The sequence below is a fragment of the Dermacentor andersoni genome, chromosome 3 (genome assembly GCF_023375885.2).
Source record: "Dermacentor andersoni chromosome 3, qqDerAnde1_hic_scaffold, whole genome shotgun sequence".
Taxonomy (NCBI): Eukaryota; Metazoa; Arthropoda; class Arachnida; order Ixodida; family Ixodidae; genus Dermacentor; species Dermacentor andersoni.
This window is the reverse complement of record NC_092816.1, coordinates 230,117,384-230,145,153: the sequence shown is the minus strand read 5'-3', so window position 1 is coordinate 230,145,153 and position 27,770 is coordinate 230,117,384. Positions and strand designations below refer to the sequence as shown.

Genomic DNA, 27,770 nt, shown 5'->3' with positions numbered 1-27,770 from the left:
TCCACAGTCACACAAGTAATTGAGCTTGTCCACGATGTATCGTTAAGTATTGACCTACAGAAACAAATCGATCCAATCTTTCTAGATTTTTCAAAAGCCTTCGTTCGCGTAACATATAGGAAATTAATTTATAAACTCGAACTTACCTTGGGAGACGGCCCTATTCTGAGCTGGATCAAAGACTACCTTACTAACCGCACTCAGTTTGTAGAAGTCAATTTGCTGACCGATTGTGTTCTGCATCAGGTAATCAATTCTTATAATGACCATGTGGCCTTGAAGAACGCTTTGTCACTTGCATACAAATAGTGCAACGAATGGCAAATGACTTTAAATAATAAACAATCTGCTATTTTACCGATTACGAGAAAAAAGCTCCCCTCAGAATTCAACTTTACTATAAATAACGCCACACTTAACAAAGTTAAGGAGTACAAGTACCTTGGCTTAACATTAACACACGATTTCAGGTGGGAGTGCCATGTTAACAACGTTACCTCGACGGCACAAAAAGAAAGGTGTTCTTCCTAAACAGACGTCTTAGACTAGCGCCCACAAACACAAAACTACTAGCATATAACACATTTGTCAGATCTGTATTAGAATATGCAAACGTTGTTTGGTTTCCTTTCACCAAAGAACTCGTTAAACTAGAAGCAATTCAAAGGAAGGCACTAGATATATTTACAACAAACATAGGTTAACAGACTCACCCACAGAATTGCTAAAACAGGCCGGTATACTGACCTTATAAAATCGAGCCAAGCTTACACGATTAAAAATTATGTATCAACTCATTCATAATGAATTTGAAATAGACAATTCCAAATACTTACCTATAGCACAAACACGACTCACCCGATATAAACATTCACTATCATTAAGCGAACACCCATTTCATTCGGAAAGCCATAAGCATTCTTTCTTCCCTTTAATGACACGTGAATGGAATAAGCTGGACCCTAGTATTACAAACAGCCCATCCTTAACTACTTTTTTAACATTAGCCGAAAATGAATTGCGTGCTTCACAATTATCACGTACATGTGTCACCATTTATTTCTGTGCCATTTTATTTCATTATATTGCGTACATAATCACAATTTCTTTAACGACACCTTAAACGTATCTGATGGATCACTACCTCTTGTGTATATCTTACTTTTAAAACTTCTATTACTTGCCATTATTCAGTACTATTGTTTATTTATGCAAATTGTTTACTTCTTTTCCTGTTTTAATGATTGCCTACCGCCATTGGTGTTTGACATACTACCTCATCACCCCTTTTTACTCTTAAATTTAATGCTATGGGTTATTGTGGAATTAATGGCTACCATTTTGTTCACCTTTGTAAGTTTTCTACAATTTTGATTACCTCTTGATTTTTTCGTAACAATGTTACAATACATTACGTTATTTTTCTGCCTACAATATTCCTTGGCTATGCTAACTGCATGTCTATTATGTTCAATTTTAATATTGCGCTAATTATTGTTGTTACATTGCAAGATAACTATGTATGCCCTTCCTGTTATGATCTCTGATGGGATCGACAATATGAATAAATAAATAAATAAATAAATAAATAAAATATTTGTTGCCACTTCTTTGGGAAGTAACCAGCATATGTAATACGGTCTTGACTGGTTGCCCGGATGATCCAGTTTTGTTCTCTCAACTTGCCTGGATGTTCTAGTTTGAGTGCCTGGAGGTCCTCGCTTGAGTACCCGCATAACGGCTCTGGCTTTTGGCTCAAGATCACTCGAAGGCCGCCGACAACGGGAGCTAAAAGCATTTCATGCATAAAAAGTTGTGGCATGTCGGCCGATCATAAGCTGGAATTGTTTACTTCGAAGGCAGCTATAAGCTCAAAGTGCTTTGTGCTTCCTTTCCGTTCCGCCGACGACCATCAAGCAACCATTGTCTTGGTATCGTAGCACTTGCTAGCCATAGGGCGAAGCAGAAGAGCCCACCACCATTAAATCTGTATAGCGTAATCCAAGCCGCGGCGTTGACCGCGCACTAGTCAGCCGGCTTCCCTATCAGGCAAATGTTATCTAGCCCGCTTATATACCACGACATTCTCATCATACATAATATGATCAGCTCATCTCCGTTCTCTGTGATGAATTTTTCGTAAATCACGACCCGTGTATGTGCGGGTTGTTCTAGCTGATGTGCACCATGTTAAAAGGAAACGCCACGAATTCTGTACGGATGGAACATACTGTGTCACCTTAGTACCCATCCAAATATTTGTCTATAATGCAATGATAATGTCAATAACATTGTCACTGATAAATTATGCCGAGTACATCAGTACTATAGATTCTTTATTTGAAAATGCATCGGTGGGCAAACAGCGCCAGAGAACACAAGGGACCAGCTGAAGAAGAACGGCGCGCACACGGGGCACACTGAAGGTTTATTCACTGGATGCGCAGAATAAGCACTGTCAGGACATCAACAAACAGAAGATAGAGAAGTACAAGACACGTGAATTAACATCACATGGTCAAGCCTACTATGCGTAAAGAACGGTTCCTATAAGGAATCTGATGCCTTTCTCTGAGAGCATTACGGACGGCTTGCTGACACAATTGTCCCCAGCTTTTTTTTTCTAGGGCTTCAACGATCTCCTTTATTAGTTTAGCTGTTCATTTAGACATGATTCAACGATCTGTCTAGTTAACTTATCTGTTGATTTAGACATGATGCTAGTTTTTCATTCAATAAAGGTGTGCAGCCGCTGTCCCTACAGTGAATGCCTAGATGCCGCGATATTATTATTGTTGTGGTGTACTTATGTTCTTTCCAATTGTAATTAGGCGTCTTCCCATCTGGCCTATATATGATTCCCCGCAATCCAAAGCAATTGCGTAGACTACGTCTTCAGCGCACTGTAGAGGCTTATCGCGATCATTCTTGGCACACAGAGGTCCCCTTTCTCCTTTATTAACCTCTCGGCACATTTTTGCTAGCTTGTAGGGTGCGGCAAGAAGCACATTTACTCCAACCCGTTCCGCCACTTTCTTCGGGTTATGTGAAACGGAATGTATGTAAGGAATAGAGGACACATTCTTTGAACCTTTGAACCCCCCAGCTGGCATTACTGCCTTGCTTCTTGAGCTGAAGCATCTTTTCTACAAGTGCATAAAACATTGCTTGTGGGTATCCTGCTTCTGTTGGGCGACGAACCTGCTCGTCGGCACTTTTTTGCAGCCGATGAACGCATGATTTCTTTAAGGAATTGTCAAATGATGAATGAACGATATTGTCCTTTACGAGCTTAGACTTTGAATAATGAAACATCAAAACCTGTTTATTTCCTCTAGGTTGGAATTTCCAGCAGACCTGTTTGGATGACAAATGTAGCCTTAAATCAAGGAAAGGTAAATAGCAGTCAACAGGAAGCTCGTGAGTCACTATTAAAAGTGGTAAGCACTGACTAAAAACTGAAATTATTTCGGCAGACTACTTTTTCAAGTCTTTCTCGTCAGATTCTCAAACCACTAAAAAGTAATCAACCAATCTAAACACACGTAGTGCTTGCATGTCTGTTAGTCGCTGTTGCAACAGTCCCCCTAATTTCGCTAAGACAATTTCACTCAAAACGGGAGCAATGCGGGACCCAATGTAGATACCGTCCTTTTGTAAAAAGGAGCCCCATTCCATTCCACATAAGTGAAGGCAAGGTAGGAGCTTAGCAGCTCAGAGAACAAACTTACGACTATAGCGAAAACATCTTGGAAGGCCACCAACCCGTAGCTCTCTATGCAGTCCGCTAAGGTAGTTAGAAGGACATCCTGCGGTATCGAGTAGTACAGATCTTCGATATCTATTGAAAAGGCATTCATCTGTTTGGACTCATTTCCTGCAAGAAAAAATACTATTTCTTTAGAATTTTTTACTTTACCTGAGTCATCTACCAACAATTTGATTAGCTGGTGGTTCAAGTACAAAGACATTACTTTCTGCCGTGCTCTGTTTTCCGACACAATACCACGTAGAGGACATTTAGGTTTACGGTTCTTCGCCGCTAAGAACAGGTCAAGACTCAGTGCCTTGTTAGAACTGGTAGCGCCGGATAGCTTGGTGAGATTACGCCTTTTAAGAAGACCTAAGATTTTGGCTCTTACCTTTCGCAAAGAAATATCTACGCAACGCTTAAACATTGAAGCTAAAGTGTCGGATGCTGTTGACAAGTACATCGACTTGGGCATCACTGCAAAACTGCCTTCCTTATCCGCAGGTAGCAGTACCTTCGGGTAAGAAACAGTCTTACGCACCGCAAAGTTTCACTTTTGGGGAACCACCGTGGATAAGCACATCTACACATACGACTGCACATCTCTCCTGCTCAGCTTCAGGTAGACACTTTTTTCACCATCGCAAGAAGCTCCGGAGCACTCTTCTAGGATTCAGAGCTGAACTTTGGCCCACAACTTCACACCGTTATTGGAAAAAAACTTACAGTACTTGGCAGTCAGCAGTGACTTTATTTGCGTAGCCTAGGCAAGGACCATGCCCGCTCGTCTAGTTACCATTACGAACGCACACTAACTTCCGGCTTCTGCGCTCGCTCCATTTGACAGTTCAAAAATAGCGTTTATCTCCTTATGTACGTGAAACGCAAGCACCTTTGCGGGACGTTATGGTGCGCGTCCCTTCAAGATTTTAAGTTTAACGTGCGGTAACGAAAACGAAAGGAATTCGTTAGAAGACAAGGCGTCGTCTGGTGCCTAGTACCAATCGTATCGAAGCCAAGGCAATCCATTAGCAGCCATCCTGTTGTTCCTATGCGGACCCCTCTTGTTTAGGTCTACGGACACCGCAATCTCCAAACGATCGAAAAAATTATCCGTCGCTCTGCCATCGCAAACACCAAAGACCAGCAGAGCTGGGGCAAGTAAACACTTCAGAGAAAAAAATCTTATTGTCCTTCCACTCTCCGAAGAAGGATGACCAGTGAAGCTGAGTATGTGGGCCCCTTAATGACGAACTGCACCTCCGCCGCGGGTCGGCCCGCATTGCAGTACCTTCAGAATCGGCATACCTAAGGGAGTGCTTAACGCCTGCTTCACCTCCACCGCGGGTCGGCCCGGCATTGCATTATATTCGGGATCGGCCCACGTATCCGGAGATCTTAACGCCTGCTTCACCTCCGTGCGGGTCGGCCCGCCATCGCAACATCTTGGGCATCGGCCCAGGCATGGGGAGTGCTTAACGCCTGCTTCACCTCCGTCGCGGGTCGACCCGGCATGGCGCTATCTTTGGTATCGGCCTACGTATGGGGAAAGCATAACGCCTGCTTCACTTCTGCCGCTGTTCGACCCGGCATTGCACAATCTTCGGTGTCTGCCCACGTATGGGGAGCGGTTAACGCCTGCTTCACCCCTGCCGCGGGTCAGCCCGGCATTGCACTAACTTCGCAATCGCCGCATGTATGGGAAGTGCTTAACGCCTGCTTCAACCCTGCCGCGGGTCGGCCCGGCATTGCACTATCTTCGGAATCGCCGCTCCTATGGGGAGTGCCTAACGCCTCATTCAACTCCGCCGCGGGTCGGCCCGGCATTGCACTATCTTCAGGATGGGCCCACGTATCGGCAGTGCTTAACGCCTGCTTCACCTCCGCCGCGGGTCGGCTCGGCATGGCTCTATCTTTGGGATCGGTCAACGTATGGGGAGTGCTTAACGCATGCGTCACCTCCGCCGCAGGTCGGCCCGCCATTGCACTATCTTCGCGATCGGTCAACGTATGGGGAGTGGTTAATTCCTGCGTCACCTCCGCCGCGGTTTGGCCCAGCATTTCACAAGCTTCGGGATCGGCCCACGTATGGGAAGTGCTTAACGCCTACTTCATCTCCGCGCGGGTCGGCCCGGTGTCGCACTACCTTCGGGATCGGTCAACGTAGGTGGAGTGCTTAGCGCCTGCTTCACCTCCGTGCGGGTCGGCCCACATTGCAGTATCTTCAGGTTCGGCATACCTAAGGGAGTGCTTAACGCCTGCTTCACCTCCGCCATGAGTCGGCCCAGCATTGCACTAGCTTCGGGATCTGCCCACGTATGGGAGTGCTTAACGCCTGCTTCACGTCCACCGCGCGTTGGCCCGGCATTGCACTATCTTCGCGATCGGCCCACACATGGGGAGTGCTTAACGCCTGCTTCACCTCCGCCGCGGGTCGGCCCGGCATCGCACTATCTTCGGTGTCATATGGGGAGTGCTTAACGCCTGCTTCACCTCCGCCGCGGGTCGGCCCACATTGCAGTACCTTCAGGTTCGGCATACCTAAGGGAGTGCTTCACGCCTGCTTCACCTCCGCCATGAGTCGGCCCGGCATTGCACTATCTTCGGGATCTGCCCACGTATCGGAGTGCTTAACGCCTGCTTCACGTCCACCGCGCGTTGGCGCGGCATTGCACTATCTTCGCGATCGGCCCACACATTGGGAGTGCTTAACGCCTGCTTCACCTCCGCCGCGGGTCGGCCCGGCATCGCACTATCTTCGGTGTCACATGGGGAGTGCTTAGCGCCTGCTTCACCTCCGTGCGGGTCGGCCCACATTGCAGTATCTTCAGGTTCGGCATACCTAAGGGAGTGCTTAACGCCTGCTTCACCTCCGCCATGAGTCGGCCCAGCATTGCACTAGCTTCGGGATCTGCCCACGTATGGGAGTGCTTAACGCCTGCTTCACGTCCACCGCGCGTTGGCCCGGCATTGCACTATCTTCGCGATCGGCCCACACATGGGGAGTGCTTAACGCCTGCTTCACCTCCGCCGCGGGTCGGCCCGGCATCGCACTATCTTCGGTGTCATATGGGGAGTGCTTAACGCCTGCTTCACCTCCGCCGCGGGTCGGCCCACATTGCAGTACCTTCAGGTTCGGCATACCTAAGGGAGTGCTTCACGCCTGCTTCACCTCCGCCATGAGTCGGCCCGGCATTGCACTATCTTCGGGATCTGTCCACGTATGGGGGTGCTTAACGCCTGCTTCACGTCCACCGCGCGTTGGCGCGGCATTGCACTATCTTCGCGATCGGCCCACACATGGGGAGTGCTTAACGCCTGCTTCACCTCCGCCGCGGGTCGGCCCGGCATCGCACTATCTTCGGTGTCACATGGGGAGTGCTTAACGCCCGCTTCACCTCCGCCGCGGGTCGGCCCACATTGCAGTATCTTCAGGTTCGGCATACCTAAGGGAGTGCTTAACGCCTACTTCACCTCCGCCATGAGTCGGCCCGGCATCGCACTATCTTCGCGATCTGCCCATGTATGGGAGTGCTTAACGCCTGCTTCACGTCCACCGCGCGTTGGCCCGGCATTGCACTAACTTCGCGATCGGCCCACACATGGGGAGTGCTTAACGCCTGCTTCACCTCCGCCGCGGGTCGGCCCGGCATCGCACTATCTTCGGTGTCATATGGAGAGTGCTTAACGCCTGCTTCACCTCCGCCGCGGGTCGGCCCACATTGCAGTATCTTCAGGTTCGGCATACCTAAGGGAGTGCTTAACGCCTGCTTCACCTCCGCCATGAGTCGGCCCAGCATTGCACTAGCTTCGGGATCTGCCCACGTATGGGAGTGCTTAACACCTGCTTCACGTCCACCGCGCGTTGGCCCGGCATTGCACTAACTTCGCGATCGGCCCACACATGGGGAGTGCTTAACGCCTGCTTCACCTCCGCCGCGGGTCGGCCCGGCATCGCACTATCTTCGGTGTCAAATGGGGAGTGCTTAACGCCTGCTTCACCTCCGCCGCGGGTCGGCCCACATTGCAGTACCTTCAGGTTCGGCATACCTAAGGGAGTGCTTAACGCCTGCTTCACCTCCGCCATGAGTCGGCCCAGCATTGCACTAGCTTCGGGATCTGCCCACGTATGGGAGTGCTTAACGCCTGCTTCACGTCCACCGCGCGTTGGCCCGGCATTGCACTATCTTCGCGATCGGCCCACACATGGGGAGTGCTTAACGCCTGCTTCACCTCCGCCGCGGGCCGGCCCGGCATCGCACTATCTTCGGTGTCATATGGGGAGTGCTTAACGCCTGCTTCACCTCCGCCGCGGGTCGGCCCACATTGCAGTACCTTCAGGTTCGGCATACCTAAGGGAGTGCTTCACGCCTGCTTCACCTCCGCCATGAGTCGGCCCGGCATTGCACTATCTTCGGGATCTGCCCACGTATGGGAGTGCTTAACGCCTGCTTCACGTCCACCGCGCGTTGGCGCGGCATTGCACTATCTTCGCGATCGGCCCACACATGGGGAGTGCTTAACGCCTGCTTCACCTCCGCCGCGGGTCGGCCCACATTGCAGTATCTTCAGGTTCGGCATACCTAAGGGAGTGCTTAACGCCTACTTCACCTCCGCCATGAGTCGGCCCGGCATCGCACTATCTTCGCGATCTGCCCATGTATGGGAGTGCTTAACGCCTGCTTCACGTCCACCGCGCGTTGGCCCGGCATTGCACTAACTTCGCGATCGGCCCACACATGGGGAGTGCTTAACGCCTGCTTCACCTCCGCCGCGGGTCGGCTCGGCATGGCTCTATCTTTGGGATCGGTCAACGTATGGGGAGTGCTTAACGCATGCGTCACCTCCGCCGCAGGTCGGCCCGCCATTGCACTAACTTCGCGATCGGTCAACGTATGGGGAGTGGCTAATTCCTGCGTCACCTCCGCCGCGGTTTGGCCCAGCATTTCACAAGCTTCGGGATCGGACCACGTATGGGAAGTGCTTAACGCCTACTTCATCTCCGCGCGGGTCGGCCCGGTGTCGCACTACCTTCGGGATCGGTCAACGTAGGTGGAGTGCTTAGCGCCTGCTTCACCTCCGTGCGGGTCGGCCCACATTGCAGTATCTTCAGGTTCGGCATACCTAAGGGAGTGCTTAACGCTTGCTTCACCTCCGCCATGAGTCGGCCCGGCATTGCACTATCTTCGGGATCTGCCCACGTATGGGAGTGCCTAACGCCTGCTTCACGTCCACCGCGCGTTGGCCCGGCATTGCACTAACTTCGCGATCGGCCCACACATGGGGAGTGCTTAACGCCTGCTTCACCTCCGCCGCGGGTCGGCCCACATTGCAGTATCTTCAGGTTCGGCATACCTAAGGGAGTGCTTAACGCCTGCTTCACCTCCGCCATGAGTCGGCCCAGCATTGCACTAGCTTCGGGATCTGCCCACGTATGGGAGTGCTTAACGCCTGCTTCACGTCCACCGCGCGTTGGCCCGGCACTGCACTAACTTCGCGATCGGCCCACACATGGCGAGTGCTTAACGCCTGCTTCACCTTCGCCGCGGGTCGGCCCGGCATCGCACTATCTTCGGTGTCATATGGAGAGTGCTTAACGCCTGCTTCACCTCCACCGCGGGTCGGCCCACATTGCAGTATCTTCAGGTTCGGCATACCTAAGGGAGTGCTTAACGCCTGCTTCACCTCCGCCATGAGTCGGCCCAGCATTGCACTAGCTTCGGGATCTGCCCACGTATGGGAGTGCTTAACACCTGCTTCACGTCCACAGCGCGTTGGCCCGGCATTGCACTAACTTCGCGATCGGCCCACACATGGGGAGTGCTTAACGCCTGCTTCACCTCCGCCGCGGGTCGGCCCGGCATCGCACTATCTTCGGTGTCATATGGGGAGTGCTTAACGCCTGCTTCACCTCCGCCGCGGGTCGGCCCACATTGCAGTATCTTCAGGTTCGGCATACCTAAGGGAGTGCTTAACGCCTGCTTCACCTCCGCCATGAGTCGGCCCAGCATTGCACTAGCTTCGGGATCTGCCCACGTATGGGAGTGCTTAACGCCTGCTTCACGTCCACCGCGCGTTGGCCCGGCATTGCACTATCTTCGCGATCGGCCCACACATGGGGAGTGCTTAACGTCTGCTTCACCTCCGCCGCGGGTCGGCCCGGCATCGCACTATCTTCGGTGTCATATGGGGAGTGCTTAACGCCTGCTTCACCTCCGCCGCGGGTCGGCCCACATTGCAGTACCTTCAGGTTCGGCATACCTAAGGGAGTGCTTCACGCCTGCTTCACCTCCGCCATGAGTCGGCCCGGCATTGCACTATCTTCGGGATCTGCCCACGTATGGGAGTGCTTAACGCCTGCTTCCCGTCCACCGCGCGTTGGCGCGGCATTGCACTATCTTCGCGATCGGCCCACACATGGGGAGTGCTTAACGCCTGCTTCACCTCCGCCGCGGGTCGGCCCGGCATCGCACTATCTTCGGTGTCACATGGGGAGTGCTTAACGCCTGCTTCACCTCCGCCGCGGGTCGGCCCACATTGCAGTATCTTCAGGTTCGGCATACCTAAGGGAGTGCTTAACGCCTACTTCACCTCCGCTATGAGTCGGCCCGGCATCGCACTATCTTCGCGATCTGCCGATGTATGGGAGTGCTTAACGCCTGCTTCACGTCCACCGCGCGTTGGCCCGGCATTGCACTAACTTCGCGATCGGCCCACACATGGGGAGTGCTTAACGCCTTCTTCACCTCCGCCGCGGGTCGGCCCGGCATCGCACTATTTTCGGTGTCATATGGGGAGTGCTTAACGCCTGCTTCACCTCCGCCGCGGGTCGGCCCACATTGCAGTATCTTCAGGTTCGGCATACCTAAGGGAGTGCTTAACGCCTGCTTCACCTCCGCCATGAGTCGGCCCAGCATTGCACTAGCTTCGGGATCTGCCCACGTATGGGAGTGCTTAACGCCTGCTTCACGTCCACCGCGCGTTGGCCCGGCATTGCACTATCTTCGCGATCGGCCCACACATGGGGAGTGCTTAACGCCTGCTTCACCTCCGCCGCGGGTCGGCCCGGCATCGCACTATCTTCGGTGTCATATGGGGAGTGCTTAACGCCTGCTTCACCTCCGCCGCGGGTCGGCCCACATTGCAGTACCTTCAGGTTCGGCATACCTAAGGGAGTGCTTCACGCCTGCTTCACCTCCGCCATGAGTCGGCCCAGCATTGCACTAGCTTCGGGATCTGCCCACGTATGGGAGTGCTTAACGCCTGCTTCACGTCCACCGCGCGTTGGCCCGGCATTGCACTATCTTCGCGATCGGCCCACACATGGGGAGTGGTTAACGCCTGCTTGACCTCCGCCGCGGGCCGGCCTGGCATTGCACTATCTTCGGGATTGGTCCACATATGAGGAGTGCTTAACGCCTCCTTCAACTCCGTCGCGGGTCGGCCCGGCATTGCACTATCTTCGGCATCGGCCCACGTACGGGGTTGTGCTTAACGCCTGCTTCACCTCCGCTGCGGGTCGACCCGGCATCGCACTAACTTCGGGATCGGTCAACGAATGGGGAGTGCTTAACGCCTGCGTCACCTCCACCGCGGGTCGGCCCGGCATGGCCCTAGCTTTGGGATCGGTCCACGTATGGGGAGTGCATAACGCCTGATTCACCTCCGCGCGGATGGCCGCGGCATTTCACAATCATCGGGTTCGGCTCACGTAGTTTTTCTTTTTTTGCTTACGACATGAAAATTTCCGTAGACGGAAGAGGTAGACAGCTTCGCTGTAAAATCCACGCCGTCTTTCTCTGTGGGAGCTTTTAGGTTGGGACGGCGCACCATTTCAGGCACCTGCCGCAACAGAAACAATTTCTTGCTACACGGTCATGTGCCAGACGCTGCGCCGACGCGACGCGGCCGCAACCACTGCGCCTAAGCGCTGATGCATGCTAGCTCAGACGCCGTGTAGCTAGTAGCTTCTTGAAATCCGTCGAAGCGAGAGCGCGTGTTTTTATCTGAGAGAAATGACGTCACACACCTGTGTCCCCGCCTCGCCGCTTTGTCGCCTCCTCTAGGCTTCACCCACGCTCGCCGCGTCGCTGTACGAAGCGATGCTATTTCCAGACTCTCTCACCTCTCTCTCCCCAAATTCAGCGAAGCTGCGAACGTCAAGATAAACCCAGCGACGTTCTAACATCCCCAGTGTCTATGATCATGTCGAAATCAATAGACAGGCTAGCAAGGGAGATCGTTAAAGCCCTAGAGATAAAAAAGCTGGGTGATTATTGTGTGAGCAAGCGCTCTGTCATGCTCTAAGAGAAAGACGTTTGATTCCTAACAGGAACCGTTTTTCGAGCATATAGGCTTGGACATGCGATGCTCTTTCATGTGTCTGATATTTCGATATCTTCTGTTTATACAGGTTCAGCCAGTATTTATTCTGCGCATCCAATGAATGAACCCTCAGTTGTTAGTGCGCACTGTGTGCGTGTCGTTCTTCTTCGTCTGGTCTCTTGTGTTCTCTGGCGCTGTTTTATTACCGATATGAGCCAACTAACCCAAAGGTACTTCTTGACTAAAAATGCATCTTTAAGCTGAGTGGGCTTTTTGACAGCAGCGGCGACGAAGCCAACATGTTTACTTTGATTGTTCTATACGAAGGTTTTGACCGGTGCAACGAGCAACGACGTCTATTGTCACATGGGGGCTACATGGAAGCCCCTACGCAGGATTGGTCCCGTTTTGCAATATAATATCGCCTTCGCTTGGGTGGCATACGCGCGGACCGCTGACGTAGCTCACCGAGTAACAGCAGCTCCCCGTAATCTTGGACTGGTACTTCCGATGGCTTTAAAGGGGCTGCACTTTCTACCTGGCCGGCATTGTCAGCAGCATCGGCGGATTCAACATATTGTCGCGTATACCCTGGGGAGTATACAAGCTGAATGAAGATACAGGCGGTTGCACTTTACGAAAACGTAAGCGGCGGCGCGCGATGCCGAGACGAACCTCGTTCTCCTCTTCCTCAGTACTTTCCAGCACCACAACGTGTGGCATTACCCCATCTTCAAAAAAAGAAGGAAAGCATACAAAGGCTTGAACTGAGAGCGCCGAGATGGTGTAGGACGAACACATAGGCTATAGTCACAATCACTATGGTGTGCGATATAGTCACAAGGCACTGATGGACGAGCCACAACAAAAACTAACTGAAGTGGCTGAAAACGTCGAATATTAGGGGCTATAGTACGGTTTCAACCGCACAACGTGCACAATCTCAGATTGCGGTTGTCGACGTCGGGGAGGCTGGCTTCCGTCAAGAAGGACTTCGCAATTCACGTCGCTAATTCGCCGCAACACTCTGTAAGGTCCGAAGTAGCGACTCAAAAGCTTCTCGGATAGTCCTTGTCGGCGCACGGGAGTCCAGACCAAAACTCTATCACCAGGCTGGAACTCAGCAGGTCGATGGCGGGGATTGCAATGGTGCGCATCGATGCTCTGTTGTGGCTTTATGTGCATTCGGGCGAGCTGCCGGGCTTCTTCCGCGCGTTGCACGAAAAGTTCGGCATCTTGGGCCAGGTCGATATGATCGATGTTGTCACACAGCAGCATTGCTTTTAACATAGTCTGCACTTCACGGCCGTAAACGAGGTAAAACGGCCTGAAGCGTGTTGTTTCTTGCGTAGCAGTATTGTAGGCAAACGTTACGTAAGGCAGTACTTCGTCCCACGTCTTGTGCTGTACGTCTACGTACATAGACAGCATGTCAGTCATCGTTTTGTGCAGTCATTCGGTCAAGCCGTTTGTCTGTGGATGACAGGTAGTTGTCCTTCTGTCGGTCGTGCAGCTGAGTTTAAAAACGTCTTCAATGAGCTGTACTGTAAAGGCTTTGCCTCGGTCTGTGATGACGTGCGATGGGGCGCCATGCCGTAGGACGATGCTCTGTATGAAAAACTGTGCAACCTCGGAAGCTGTGCCTCGAGGCAGCGCCTTCGTCTCAGCATACCGCGTTAAATAATCTGTGGCGACAATTATCCACCTGTTGCCAGAAGATGACAGAAACGGGCCAAGAAGATCCATGCCGACCTGGCCGAAAGGTTTGCCAAGTGGGTAAATCGGATTCAGCAATCCCGCAGGCTTCACAGCTGGCGACTTTCGGCTCTGGCATTCACGGCAGTCTTGGACGTACCGCTTAACACACTCGGCAAGTTTCGGCCAGTAGTAGGATTTGCACACTCTATCAAGCGTTCGCGTAAAACCCAAATGGCCAGACGGAGGCTCGTCATGACAGGCGAACAAAACTTCAGCACGGAGGTCTGCTGGAACGACCAAAAGGTAGGTCTTGTTCGTGGCAGCGGAGTTCTTCTTGTACAAGACATCATGTCGTAAACAAAAAGACGACAATCCTCGAGCGATATGCCGCGGTATTGATGGGTTTCGTCCTTCCAGATGTTCGAATATAGGGCGTAGTGCGTCGTCTGCGCGCTGCCGTGTGGACAAATCAGGAACGCTTACGGCCACAAGGAAAGCGTCGTCGTCCTCAATGTCACGGTCGGTAGTGTCGATAGGGGCGCGCGAGAGTGCGTCAGCGTCTTCGTGTATGCCGCGCGACTTGTACACGATGGTCACGTCGTACTCCTGCAAACGTAGACTCCACCGTGCCAATTGTCCAGAAGGGTCCCCGACATTTGCAAGCCAGCATAACGAGTGATGATCACTTACAACATTGAATGGGTGGCCATAAAGGTAAGCTCGAAATTTGGCCAGCGCCCATACGAGGCAAGAAATTCTTTCTCCGTGGTGGTGTAGTTGGTCTCTGCACGCGATAGTGTGCGACTTGAGTAGGCGATCACTCTTTCAATACCTTCCTGTCGTTGTACAAGCACCGCACCAAGGCCAACGTTACTGGCGTCTGTATGAACATCCGTGTCCGCCTCCTCGTCAATGTGGGCCTAAAGGCACTACATTGGCTTGCACCACTGAATCGGAGTCTATATCTGTTGTTTCCTTTAAACCAGCTTCCTCTGAAGGTCCTTGTACTGGACGGGCCGCATCTCCTTCAGCTCTTGCAGCTGCCATCAGTTCCGACCTGACACCTTCGCAGTCACAACAATTGCTTGCTTTGCTCCAAAAACATGAAGCTTCCATTGACGCGCATTCAGCTTCGTTGGGAAAGACTTCGATTACGACGCATCGGATAGAGACAGATGGTACATCCATCGTGCGCCGTAGACCATATCGCGTATCGCTAGCCGAAAGTCATTGACGAGAACGTCACCGACATGCTCCAACGAAACATAATACGCCCTTCTGCTAGCCCTTGGTCTTCCCCCGTTGTTTTGGTTCGGAAAAAAGACCGCTCTGTTTGATTTTGCGTCGACTACCGAGCACTTAACAAGATTACACGCAAGGATGTATACCCTATGCCGCGAATAAACGATGCCTTGGATTCCCTGCAGGGTGCTGAGTACTTCTCCAGCATCGATCTGCGTTCCGGCTACTGGCAGATACCTATGCATGAGGACGATAAGGAGAAAACAGCGTTTTCAACAACAGATGGGCTCTGCGAATGCCATTCGGCCTCTGCAATGCGCCCGCAACGTTCGAGTGCATGATTGACACCGTTCTTCATGGCCTAAAGTGGAAGAGTTGCTTGTGCTATCTGGACGATATTGTTGTTTTCTCGTCAACCTTCTCTCAGCACCTGCAACGTCTGGATGAAGTTCTCACGTGCCTTGCCAACGCTGGACTTCAGCTAAACACCAAGAAATGCCATTTTGCGAGCAAGACGATCAAAGTTCTAGGTCACATTGTGAGCAAAGATGGCATTCGTCCTGATCCTGACAAGGTTTCCGCAGTTCAGCACTTCCCTCGTCCCGAAAAGACCAAAGATTTGCGTAGTTTCCAAGGCCTCGCTTCCTATTTTCGGCGATTCATACGGGGCTTCGCATCAATAGCGTCACCTCTGCACAAATTACTGGGTTCTAATGTTCCCTTTGTGCGGTCTCCCGAATGTGAATCTGCGTTCGCCCATCTCAAGCGCGCTCTCACATCTGAACCAGTACTACGCCATTTTGATGAAGCTGCACCTACCCTCCTGCATACGGATGCTAGTGGTCACGGCATTGGTGGCATTCTCCTACAGCGAGACGACACTTTAGGTGAGAGGGTCGTCGCACACGCAAGTCGCGTTCTCACGAACGCCGAAAAGAATTACACCATCACGGAGCAGGAATGTCTAGCTATCATTTGGCCTGTGCAGAAGTTTCGACCTTATCTTCACGGCCGCCACTTTACGATCGTTACAGACCATCATGCATTATGCTGGCTTTCAACGCTGAAGAACTTGTCTGTACGACTTGGTCGGTGGATTCTTCGTTTGTAAGAATACGACTTTACTATTACCTACAAGTGCGGAAAAAAACACCAAGATGCAGACGCGCTTTCTCGCTGTCCGCTTTCTATGGCACCAAGCAATGGACCTCCAACTACCAGCCGTGACAAGCTTTCGCTCGATCCCTCCTCAGATGCTTTCTTGTTGGCCACTGTCGACGAGATGCCTCCACACGAGAACAAATCCTTCCAATTTCATCAACTTGCCGACTCTTACTGTCGGCGCATCATAGACCACCTTCAAGGAGCTTCGCGCCCGCCTAACGCCCGCCTTCGTCGGCAGCTGACGCAATTTAAGATTGACAACCGCGTCCTATACCGTCATGTCTATCACCCTGACGGTCAACGCTCGGTTCCTGTCCTGCCACGCTCTCTACGTGCTCATGTCCTGCAGGCTTCTCACGACGACATGGCTGCTGGTCACCTTGGTTTCCAGAAAACCTATGACCGCATCAAAGTGGATTGTCCGCCAGTGTAGCGAGGTATGTCGCTTCCTGCGCTCTATGTCAGCGTCGAAAGCTCCCTACAACAGCTCCAAGCGGACAACTGCAACCGGTTCCTTGTCCGTCGCAACTATTTGAGGTCGTTGGCGTTGACCTGTATGGTCCTCTTCCTGTGACTCTCACCGGTAAACGATGGATTGTGACAGCCGTTGACCACTTGACACGCTACGCCGAAACAGCTTGTGTGAGTTCTGCCTCAGCGTCTGAAGTTGCTGCATTCGTACTTCAAGCCTTAATACTGCGTCACGGTGCTCCTCGCGTCCTCCTGAGCGACCGTGGAAAAGCATTCCTCTCGCAACTAGTAGACGAAGTACTCAGAGGCTCCGGAACCACCCACAAGACTACCTCCAGTTACCATCCGCAAACCAACGGCCTCACAGAGCGATTTCATCGCACGCTGTCAGACATGCTAGCCATGTACATCGACCCGGATCACAGAAACTGGGACGCAATTTTACCATTCGTGACTTTTGCATATAATACCGCCGTTCAACGCACGACCGGTTACTCGCCATTCTACCTTGTCTATAGTCGTTCGCCCTCTTCCTGTCTTGACGTCTCTTTCTTCGCGCCAACTGGCCATCAATGTCCTTCCTCCTGCGAAGAATATGTGTCCCGCATTCTGCGTTGTCGCCAGCTCGCCCGCATCAACACCGAAGCACGGCAACAGGACCGCAAGCAGCATTACGACGCCTCTCATTGCGTCGTGTGCTTCCGCCCTGGCGAGGAAGTGCTGCTCTGGACACCAGTTCGTACTCCTGGCTTGTGTGACAAGTTTCAGCTTCGGTTCATCGGCCCCTACAAAGTCTTGGAGCAGACTTCTCCAGTGAACTATCGCGTGGAACCAATTATTGTCCCAAATTACCACCGCTGCCGCGCCGCAGAGATTGTCCACGTTTCCCGTATGAAGCCTTTCACGAGACGTTCACCGCCCCTTTGAATTGCGGCCAGGATGGCCGCTCTCGCGCGAAGGGACATTAGTGTGGGAATTTATAAGCTATTCTTTGTCATCTGTACATGGTCATCATCATGTGGGGTTCATATGCGGTTCGTCTTCATCATCGCTTGTGGTGCTGGCTCTCGAGTGTGCTCCGTTCTGTGGGCGTGGTCGGTTCGCCTTATCTTTTGACGAGGAATAAACGTCGTGATAACTGCTGCGTCACAATATATATATATATATATATATATATATATATATATATATATATATATATATATATATATATATATGTTCTGGCTCTATTCTTTTTGGGTTTCTAGTAGACTGCTTGTTTTTACTGCCGTATTCTTGATTGCAATTTTTATTTTCCTGGCTTGGACTTATTGCTTCTTCTTAAGTTGTTTCCTTGTTGAAGCCTGTTGTCCTATAGGCGTTGCATTTATGTACTTATGCTTTTCGTTTTTGTAACCAACTTGTGTCCCTCCTACTTGGGTTCTTATTCGGCGTACGGTATGTATATAAATAATTGAAAAATATATATCTTAGCAGCAACTTCATTGTTTTGGTTGTAATAAGTATGACAATATATTATTTTGCTTTCATTATATTGTATATTTATATTTAATTAGTGTGTGTGTGTGTGTGTGTGTGTGTGTGTGTGTGTGTGTGTGTGTGTGTGTGTGTGTGTGTGTGTGTGTGTGTGTGTGTGTGTGTGTGTGTGTGTGTGTGTGTGTGTGTGTGTGTGTGTGTGTGTGTGTGTGTGTGTGTGTGTGTGTGTGTGTGTGTGTGTGTGTGTGTGTGTGTGTTTAAGAGAGGATTGACTACTGTGTTCTGTGTGCTGTCCCTTCACGTAAAATATTGCAAGACCAGAAATATGTGGCGAACTAGAACATCATTGGCAGCATTTTACCCTGACCTATGAATCCTTCTTTCCGTGTAACAGCAATGAATCCTGTTGTCTTTGATTATTTCACTGATTTCGCCGAGCACAGCTGTTGCTTCGATGAACTTTGCTGTTCCGTTACGCGCAGCAGCTGATACTTTGGCTCTCTCGCACTCGCAGGTTGCCGCACCACATCCGATCTGACGCCAGACCTCGTGGTTCGCGAAGAACGCTACTCCAAGCTCTGACTCGGTTTTTTTTTCCTCATACATATTTGAATATAAAAGCGAGCGTCAAATTCGATAAAGCCGAAAGTTGAACATGTTGGAATGGCATACTTGCTAGTGGAAAGCGCAATCATACACGTAACGCAAAACAAGAAGCACACGGAGCGCTCAGTGTATGTTCATTTGTGTTGCATGAATTATTGCGCTTTCTATTAGCAAGAATGTGAAAGCAACATGCATCTATTGCGATAACAGTTATACGGACACTCCAAGGGCATTTTACCATCGACATCGCCGTGATGCTCCGTATAAACTTCAAGGACGATAACACCGTCGCCGCACGTCACGTGCTGCGTGTTCGAGTGAAAGCGTGCAAAATTGACCTGCGATCCTTAGCTCCCTTCACATTACTTCACTTGTACGTAGAGTGCAAGGGGAGCCCATGATCGCGGTTCAACCTAACACACGCAAGGAGGAAAGTGGCAGGAAGTGCGCCGTCTTCCGTCGACGCTAGGTTTCAGAGAGAGGGGAGGGAGGGGGGGGAGGCGTTGTACTGCGCATTCTGCAGCCGCGCTTGCCATATCTTGCCAGCGATCTGCGTTGCGGGCAGTCTAGGTGCTTCGACGGCTCATGCCTTCGTAGGTGCTGCGTTCTCGCCGCTCCGTTTTGGTCGAAGCGATAGACATCGCTTCGACCAAAAGGAGGCGTTACGCAATCAGGGTGTAGACGAGCCGTATGTAAAAATACTGAAAGATATCTATAGCAGCTCCACAGCCACCGTAGCCCTCCACAAAGAAAGCAACAAAATCCCAATAAAGAAAGGCGTCAGGCAGGGAGATACGATCTCTCCAATGCTATTCACAGCGTGTTTACAGGAGGTATTCAGAGACCTGGATAGGGAAGAATTGGGGATAAAAGTTAATGGAGAATACCTTAGTAACTTGCGATTCGCTGATGATATTGCCTTGCTTAGTAACTCAGGAGACCAATTGCAATGCATGCTCACTGACCTGGAGAGGCAAAGCAGAAGAGTGGGTCTAAAAATTAATCTGCAGGAAACTAAAGTAATGTTTAACAGTCTCGGAATAGAACAGCAATTTACAATAGGTAGCGAGGCACTGGAAGTGGTAAGGGAATACATCTACTTAGGGCAGATAGTGACGGCGGATCCGGATCATAAGACGGAAATATTCAGAAGAATAAGAATGGACTGGGGTGCGTTTGGCAGGCATTCTGAGATTATGTACAGCAGGTTGCCATTATCCCTCAAGAAAAAAGTGTATAATAGCTGTGTCTTACTTGTACTCACCTATGGAGCAGAAACCTGGAGGCTTACGAAAAGGGTTCTACTTAAATTGAGGACGACGCAACGAGCTTTGGAAAGAAGAATGATGGGTGTAACGTTAAGGGATAAGAAAATAGCAGATTGGGTGAGGGAACAAACGCGAGTTAATGACATCTTAGTTGAAATCAAGAAAAAGAAATGGGCATGGGCAGGACATGTATTGAGGAAGGAAGATAACCGATGGTCATTAAGAGTTACGGACTGGATTCCAAGGGAAGGGAAGCGTAGCAGGGGGTGGCAGAAAGTTAGGTGGGCGGATGAGATTAAGAAGTTTGCAGGGACAACATGGCCACAATTAGTACATGACCGCGGTTGTTGGAGAAGTATGGGAGAGGCCTTTGCCGTGCAGTGGGCGTAACCAGTCTCATGATGATGATGATAGACAGCACGAAGGTCACTTCACTCGCTGCAGCTGTTGCGCTTCCTCACTCCATCGTTTTGACAGTGGGTGTCCGCGCTTATCTAGTGTGATGCGTTCATGTTTGCCTGTGTGCGCTGAAAACACACTTGTTACTTTGGTTAGTAAGCGAATGCTTGTAACTTTACACGGCCAATAAAACTACTATTCTTGCTTTGTATAGCTGTCTATTACTTTGTTATCGCAACCGGAGCTTCGCCTTTTGGGCGAAACTGCAACTTTCTAACATGAAAACAAATACCGAGGATTCCTCGATGGATGTTCTGGGAAGGCATTGAACGCTGCAATAGTGACATTTTACAAGTTCAAGTTGAACAATGAATTTTACATGTGGGATGCTCTATAATTTTTTTTCTATTAAACGAATAAACAGGCTGGCGTGCCGCCCGCAATGAATCTTCCTACGTGAGGACATGACGAGAGGGTAGACGAGATGTGAGGTCCATTCAATTTTCCTGCAGTTTCTGAGATAGTTCATGAGGTGCCGCATTTTGCTATTCGTTGCAGCAGTTCAACATCACGGCATCTGCAAGTCGCCTTTTCCTTCTCAGTGGCGGTTTCATCAGAGAGTTAGTGCAGCAGTCGTGCAGGTGGTGCCTTACTGGTTCCGCACTAGTCGCACTAGCTTGAATTGAGGCTTAACTGGCGGGAACTCGTTGAGGAAGTGCAGGCCTAGTGCAATGCACCTGCAAACATGCAGTTGCAGACGACATGCAGCATTCGACTAACGACGCTGTCCACTTGCGATACCACCTACTGGCCAAAAAAAGAATGAGCCTAGTAAATTGTAACATTCAAGCATAACTTTAGCTGCGCAGATGATATGTTGTGAGAGTTTACAATATGACATTTTTAGAGCGAAGTTGTATGTGGCTATTTCCGTGCATTTTCGTTCTCCGTCAACAAAAACTGTCATCATCAATGGCTCATACCCCCGTAAGCAGCAAAAAATACAATAGCTCATATCTCCGTAAGGCAGATGCTCCAAGCATTCAGCCAAGTGAAGCGAGCGAATACATTCTTTCTAATCACGCGTAGAACACACAGAACCCCATGTCTAAAACTGTGATCATTAACGGCTCCTACCGCCTTGAGCAAGCAACAAATGCAGTGGCTCATAGCCCCGTAAGGTTCATGGGTATTCACTTTGCGTGGTTTAGTTGCGATAACACTACTCCTGCTGTTGTTGTCGGTGATTTAAATGTATATGTGTCGGGAAAAGAAAAGGAGTGGTTAAACTTTGAACCGCGTCGGCCATTTTTACGTTCGCACCGCCCTCTCCTTGTCAGTGTTCAAAGCGCTTGCGTATCTATTTCCTTTCCTTCCACTCTCCCGTGGTGGCGGTCCCGTCGAAAAATCACGCGAGCCTAGTTTCCTCCGGTTTCTAGGGGTGGCGGCTCCATCGTCCATGCGAATCTATTAAAACATCACGGTAAATGAGCTCGCAATCTTGTTGAAGATACTGTTTCACCTAAATGTCGTAGGCCATAGCCGGATGACCAGCTTCGCTGGTCATCCGCCTTCGCAGAATGGAATGGCTCATGATGTCTAATTTTTAACCTCAAGAAATATTCTTTTCTTAATGTATCGTCCCTAGTTCCAGCAGAAATTAGCGACGCAAACTTCTGTGGCTGCGCTCGCTCGTATATTGGCTGTGATCTCCCTTCCGGTTTCATAAACTTGAAAAAGGGGGTACCAGCGAAACACAAAGGACGCGCACACAAGGAAAAGGTGTTAGACGCGGACGGACGCTGGCCCAAGAGCTTACGCTAATGCACTTCATAAACTTTACGGGCAGCCCACTTTGTGATGTATTAACTGAACGTTCAGAAAGCGCGCTGTTCGCGCAATCGCTTCAGCGTGCTCTATCCTCATCGCTACCCGGAAGGAGCAGACGACTGTCGTTGCAACAATTTTCGAGAATGCGGCAGTTATTTTGAGTAAAAAGAAAGATGCGGCAGTTATTTGAGTGAAAGATTCAGCTCCACGTCCACTTTAGGAGGGAACGTGTTTATGTTGCGAAGTCGGCGCCCCTCGACGATTCGAGTGCACGGTGGCAGCGCGAGGCTAGGGCCGTTGTCCGGTACAGAGATGCTTCATTCGAACGCCAAGGCGTCGGTCTCGGTCCAAGCGCGATCCTCCGCTCTCCCCACACAACCGAAACATGACCTTTTAAACCCTCAGCTGCACAAAAGAGTCACAAACCAGCCATTCGCGGGTTCACACCATTGCAACCAATAGTACAACCTTCGCGACGCACACGGCATTGGTGGAAACAGTGGCACAATTTACAACACGCAAGGGGGTAGATTTGCTCAAAGACACGCGCCAGCTCCCTCTCCCCCACATTGGGCTCAGATTATCGGCCTTGATGTCATCCGCTTTTCTCCTGCAAGAAGCCGCCACGCAAGCTGCCCGAGAATGTTCCCAAGAAACCACGCCTTATTGGGGGCATGTCTGCCGGACAGTGGGCTGCCCTGCCAGTACTAAGAAAACTGGGTCGCCAGTGCAGCTGTAGGCCGATTCGCTTGAACGCTCCAAACACTGTAATTGGGACCCGATGGCGGTCTCACACAAAAGAATCCGTCGGTTGTAGCCGGTTTAGTGGTCGTAAAAATACCGCTGTTTTCACAAGGCATTCTCAAATGGCGCGCGCGGATGCCAGACAATGACACTGAAACAGGATGGACATGTGTCGCGTAGCCTACCTGGATGTATGGATGGATGTTATGAGCGTCCCCTTTGGAACGGGGCGGTGGCTTGCGCCACCAAGCTTTTGCTACTATGCTGCCTAATATTCTACCTAGGTTCACCAATGAAAAAAAAAAAAAAAACACTATGAACTACCACGTCCAAATTTTCTGATACCCTATTGCGAACTGTGCTTTTGTACGTGTCTGTCTTTTGTCGTTTCCCTACTTTTCTTCCACCAGTCCTCCAATCGCCTCTTACTGATGTCTATTGCGGACCTGTTTGCTTTACCACTGCTCCCGCTGAACCCAAGGGCTTCAAGGAGGCCAGTGGTGCCTAAATCGACCGCTGGGTAGACGTCTTCACATTCTATTAAAATATGCTCCGTCGTTTCCCTAGCTTTACCGCAGCAAGCACATGTTTCTTCTTCCTTCTTATATCTCGCTTTATAGGTGCGTGTCCTAAGGCACCCCGATCTCGCTTCGAAAAGTAATGAGCTTCCCTTTGAGTTATCATAAATGGTTTCTTTCCTAATTTCGTTTTTTCCCCTTAAGTAGTTACTCATGGCAGGTTTCTTTTCCATTGCCGCCACCCATGAGATTAATTCAGCCTCTCTGACTTTCCGCTTGACCTTCTTTGTTGCTGTGTTGCCCACCCCACAAGCCGCATACTTGCTGGTAAGCTTCCTAGTTCTTTTCCTCCTATGTGAATCAATGTTTTGCCTGTACAGATACCTGAACACTCTCCCAGCCCATTAACTTTCCTCCATATTCCTCAGCCGTTCTTCATACTCAATTTTACTGCGGGCTTCCCTCACTTCAAAACTAGTCCAGCCCATATCCCCTTGCACAGCTTCATTTGTAGTCTTCCCGTGAGCGCCCAATGCGAGGCGACCCACTGACCTTTGGTTCCCGTCGAGTCCTGATTGTACCCCTGATTTAAAGCAAACAACCGCATTTCCAAAAGTAAGTCCTGGAACCATTACCCCTTTCCACATACCTCGGAGGACCTCGTACCTATTGTATCCCCATAGCGCTCTGTGCTTCATTATGGCTGCATTTCTCTTCCCCTTGACTGTTATGGTTTTTTCCTGTGTTTCCATATATCCGTTGCCTTCGTTTATCCATATACCAAGGTATTTATATTCTGTTACCCGAGGTATTTCTTGGCCCTGTATCTCCACTGTCTGTTCACTGTTTTCATTGAATACAATAACACCTGATTTTCTAACACTAAATTTCAGACCTAACTTGTTGCCTTCCTGTCCACAGATATTAGCCAGACGTTGCAAATCACTTCGCTTGTTTGCGAGCAACACAATGTCGTCCGCATAAAATAAACCTGGGAGTTGCTGCTCTATTACTGTACCTGCCTGTTTGTATGAGAGATTAAACCCGATATTACTTCCTTCTAGCGCCCTCTCCATCCTCACCATGTACATCATAAACAGCAGCGGGGATAAAGGGCACCCTTGCCTCAGTCCCTTGTTGATATGAACTACCTTCCATGACTATGCTTCCCCATCTGGCGGCGAGGCCCACAAACAAACTTAGCCGTGACCGAGAAGGTGGACGGGACATGTGGGAAGCGCGTGGGCGTTAGCAGTGGTGGTGACCCCACACACCCCTTCCTCTCATCTTTTAGCCCGTCTCCCCGAACGCTCCCATTAGGCTCGGACCGTCTCCCCTAAGCCGATTTCTTTCCACGCGTGGATGTCTCCCGCGTTCCCTCTTCGCGGAACCGACCCACGTCCTTCGTTTCCGGTCATTGGCCAATACAACAGCGTGCGAAATCGTCCTGCGCTTTGCTGTGCTCGCATAAATTGGCCAACGCAACAACAGCAACACCAAGTCCACAACGTCAAACTGACTAGAGGTGCGAGCATTGTGCAAGTGGGTGAATTATGCAAGTAAATATTGTTTATGTGTTTTAATTCCTCAACTGCTTTTAACCGAACTATAAAGTAAGAAAATATATTACTACTGGACTCTCCAAACGGAATTGTATTTACCGAGATTTGGCTCCATCCAGAAATATCTCGCTGAGAAAAATTCCCTCACTCGCACAAATTGCTCCGTAGATATTGAGTCTGGCGCAAATGCGAAGTAAACGTGATGATGCATGCCTTTCAACGACAATCTGGAATAGCAAATCATCAGAGTACCTGAAGTTATAGTGACCCTAACGAAATTTCACCATTAATATGGTCATGTATGAGAAAACCGGATAGGTATCTATCGCATGGCCATGGGCGCCGCAAAACAAATTCTAGCAGTAAGATGCTAATAACATGTATTTTAAAGTACCTGGAATAAAGTGGATAGAACTTGCCATTGGCAACGAAAAACAGCAGAACTGTAGGCGACTATTATGCATGGTGTCCCACGTAACTTATGCCAAAATCAAAGCATGTCCGAGTGCACGTAGCTGGACAAATCAAGATATTATTACGTGTAGCTGATGCACAAGGCTATTTACAATATATCTGCACATAGGTCAACGGTGGCTAAGATGGCGATCCTAATTAAATCGGAAAACCGTCGTCTTCCTCCTCTTCAGTGCACTGTGGCGGCTGTCGCCTGTCATCACCCCCGACAGTAGAAGCACCGTCCCGGTGCTTAAGCTACACACCTGTGGTGAAAGCTGTGTGGTAGGGCTTAAGTCTCGCAACGTGAACGATGTCAGTTGCAGCTGGGAATGACGCTGAAGGGTCGGCGGGGATTATTGCATATGTGACATCGGTCACTTGTCCCACCACATAGTATGGATCAGTGTAACGCGACAGCAGCTTCTCGACAAGGCCCACATGGTGCATGGGTGACCAGAGTAGACCAGAGAACCCGAAAAAATGTGCACGTCTTGATGCTGGCAATCATACGGGCGTCTCTGATATTCCTGAGGCCTCTAGACGGGTGCGGGCGAGCTGCCGCACGTGGCCGGCGCTTGCGCTCGCGTCGTGGGCGTATTCTGTGGCACAACATGCGGGCGAGGGCAGCAAGGTGCCCGAGGGCAACGCAGGTTCTCGGCCGTATAGGATCTAGAGTGGTGAATAGCCGGTGGTGTCGTGACGCGATGAATTATGCGGGGACGTCACATAGAGTAAATAAAGATTCGAGTCAAAGTGGTCGGCCACAACGTACTTCGAAAGCATATCGGTGATGAGGCACTCCGTGATGCCGTTGGTCTGTGGGTGGTATGACGTGCTGAATTTGTGCTTCGTCGAGCAGGAGCTCAGGCTGTCTTTGACAGCTGACGAGAGGAAGCTACGGCCACAGTCCGTTAGTAATTGGCGCGAAGCACCATGCAATAAAATTGTGTCGTAGAGTAGAAAATCAACCACGTACGTAGTGCAACTTGTCGGTAGGGGCTCTTGTGATGGCGTAGCTCATAGCGTAATTGGTAGCGACGGCGACCCATTTATTTCGTGAGCCCGAGAAAGGAAATGGCCCGAGACGGTCTAGATCAACTCGGAAGAAGGGCTCGGTCGGAACGTCGATTGGCTGAAGACATCCAGCTGGAAGTACGGGAGACTTATTTCGACGCTCACTAGGGCTCACAAGTGGCAACGTAACGCCGCACGGAACGAACGAGACCCGACCAAAAAAGTGACGGCGTACACTGTCGTATGTGCGCAAGACGCCCAAGTGCTCAGCCAAGGGAGCATCGTGAAGGTGGCGGAGGACAGCGGCGGACGCAGGTGCAACGGTAGGACGAACAGAAGGTCAGGGCCGTGGGGACCAAAATTAGGGCACTATAATGTCCCGTCATTGAAGAGAAACATCCGGAGAGGGGCATCACCAGGCGTTGACTCCGGCCGATCAATAAGGGCTCGTAACGAAGGATTGCCACGTTTCTCGTTGCCGATTTGAAGCAATTGTGACCAAGAAAACGGAATCGATGCAGTCCGCATCTGCCGCTTCTTCCATGGGGTAGCAGGACAATCTTCACCCTGGTAGAAGTGCTAGCGTGGTTTAAGACTTCTGTATACTTTTATAACACTCTTATATACGACGAAGAAGATATGTTCTTGGAAATGTAATCCCCAGCGAGCGTGCTGATCAGTGATGACACAGAATGTGCGTCCGTACAAGTATGTTCTCAACTACCCACACAGAAACGAGGCACTCGCACTCTGTGATTGAATAATTGCGCTCGGCGGGTGATAGATGCCGGCTAGTACAGGCTACGACGCGATCATGTCCACACTGGTATTGCGCGCGAACACTGCTCCTATGCCGTGGACACTGACGTGCGTTCGAACTTCCGTTGAAGCAGATGGATCTGTGTAGGAAGGACTGGAGGTGTAGTAAGGAGAGTAGGGAGATGAGAAAAAGATACAGCATGATAAGGACGCCACGAAAACAGGACGGCTTTCTTCAAGAGGTCAGTAAGCGGACATGCAATGGTTGCAAAATACTTTACAAAGCGCGGGAAATACTAGGACAGCCCTACGAAACTACGAACGTCTTTTGTACATTTCGGGGCAGGAAAGCTTGTAATGGCACGAATTTTGCCCGCATCAGGTCGCACACCTCTTGCATCCACGAGGTGCCCAAGGACGGTGATTTGGCGGCGAGCGAAGTGACATATTGAAGAGTTCAACTAGAGACCGGCCTGGTGGAAGAATC

General features: G+C 50.5%; 1 protein-coding gene across 4 annotated transcripts in view; it reads left to right on the top strand.

Moving 5' to 3' along the window:
• Positions 1–27,770, top strand: part of LOC126536545 (2-Hydroxyacid oxidase 1-like) — a 258,247-nt gene that overhangs the window by 171,484 nt on the left and 58,993 nt on the right. For 2 of the 4 annotated variants that reach the window (XM_050183569.3, XM_050183562.3), the window contains one exon: positions 18,642–20,611. The exons of 1 other annotated variant lie outside the window; for it this stretch is intronic. In XM_050183569.3, coding sequence (XP_050039526.1) covers positions 18,642–18,665 — 24 coding nt within the window. In that variant the 3' untranslated portion in view covers positions 18,666–20,611. Of the gene's footprint in view, positions 1–3,338; positions 3,441–18,641; positions 20,612–27,770 lie in introns of those variants that run through there. One more of the 4 variants, XM_055072759.2, reaches the window with a different exon arrangement.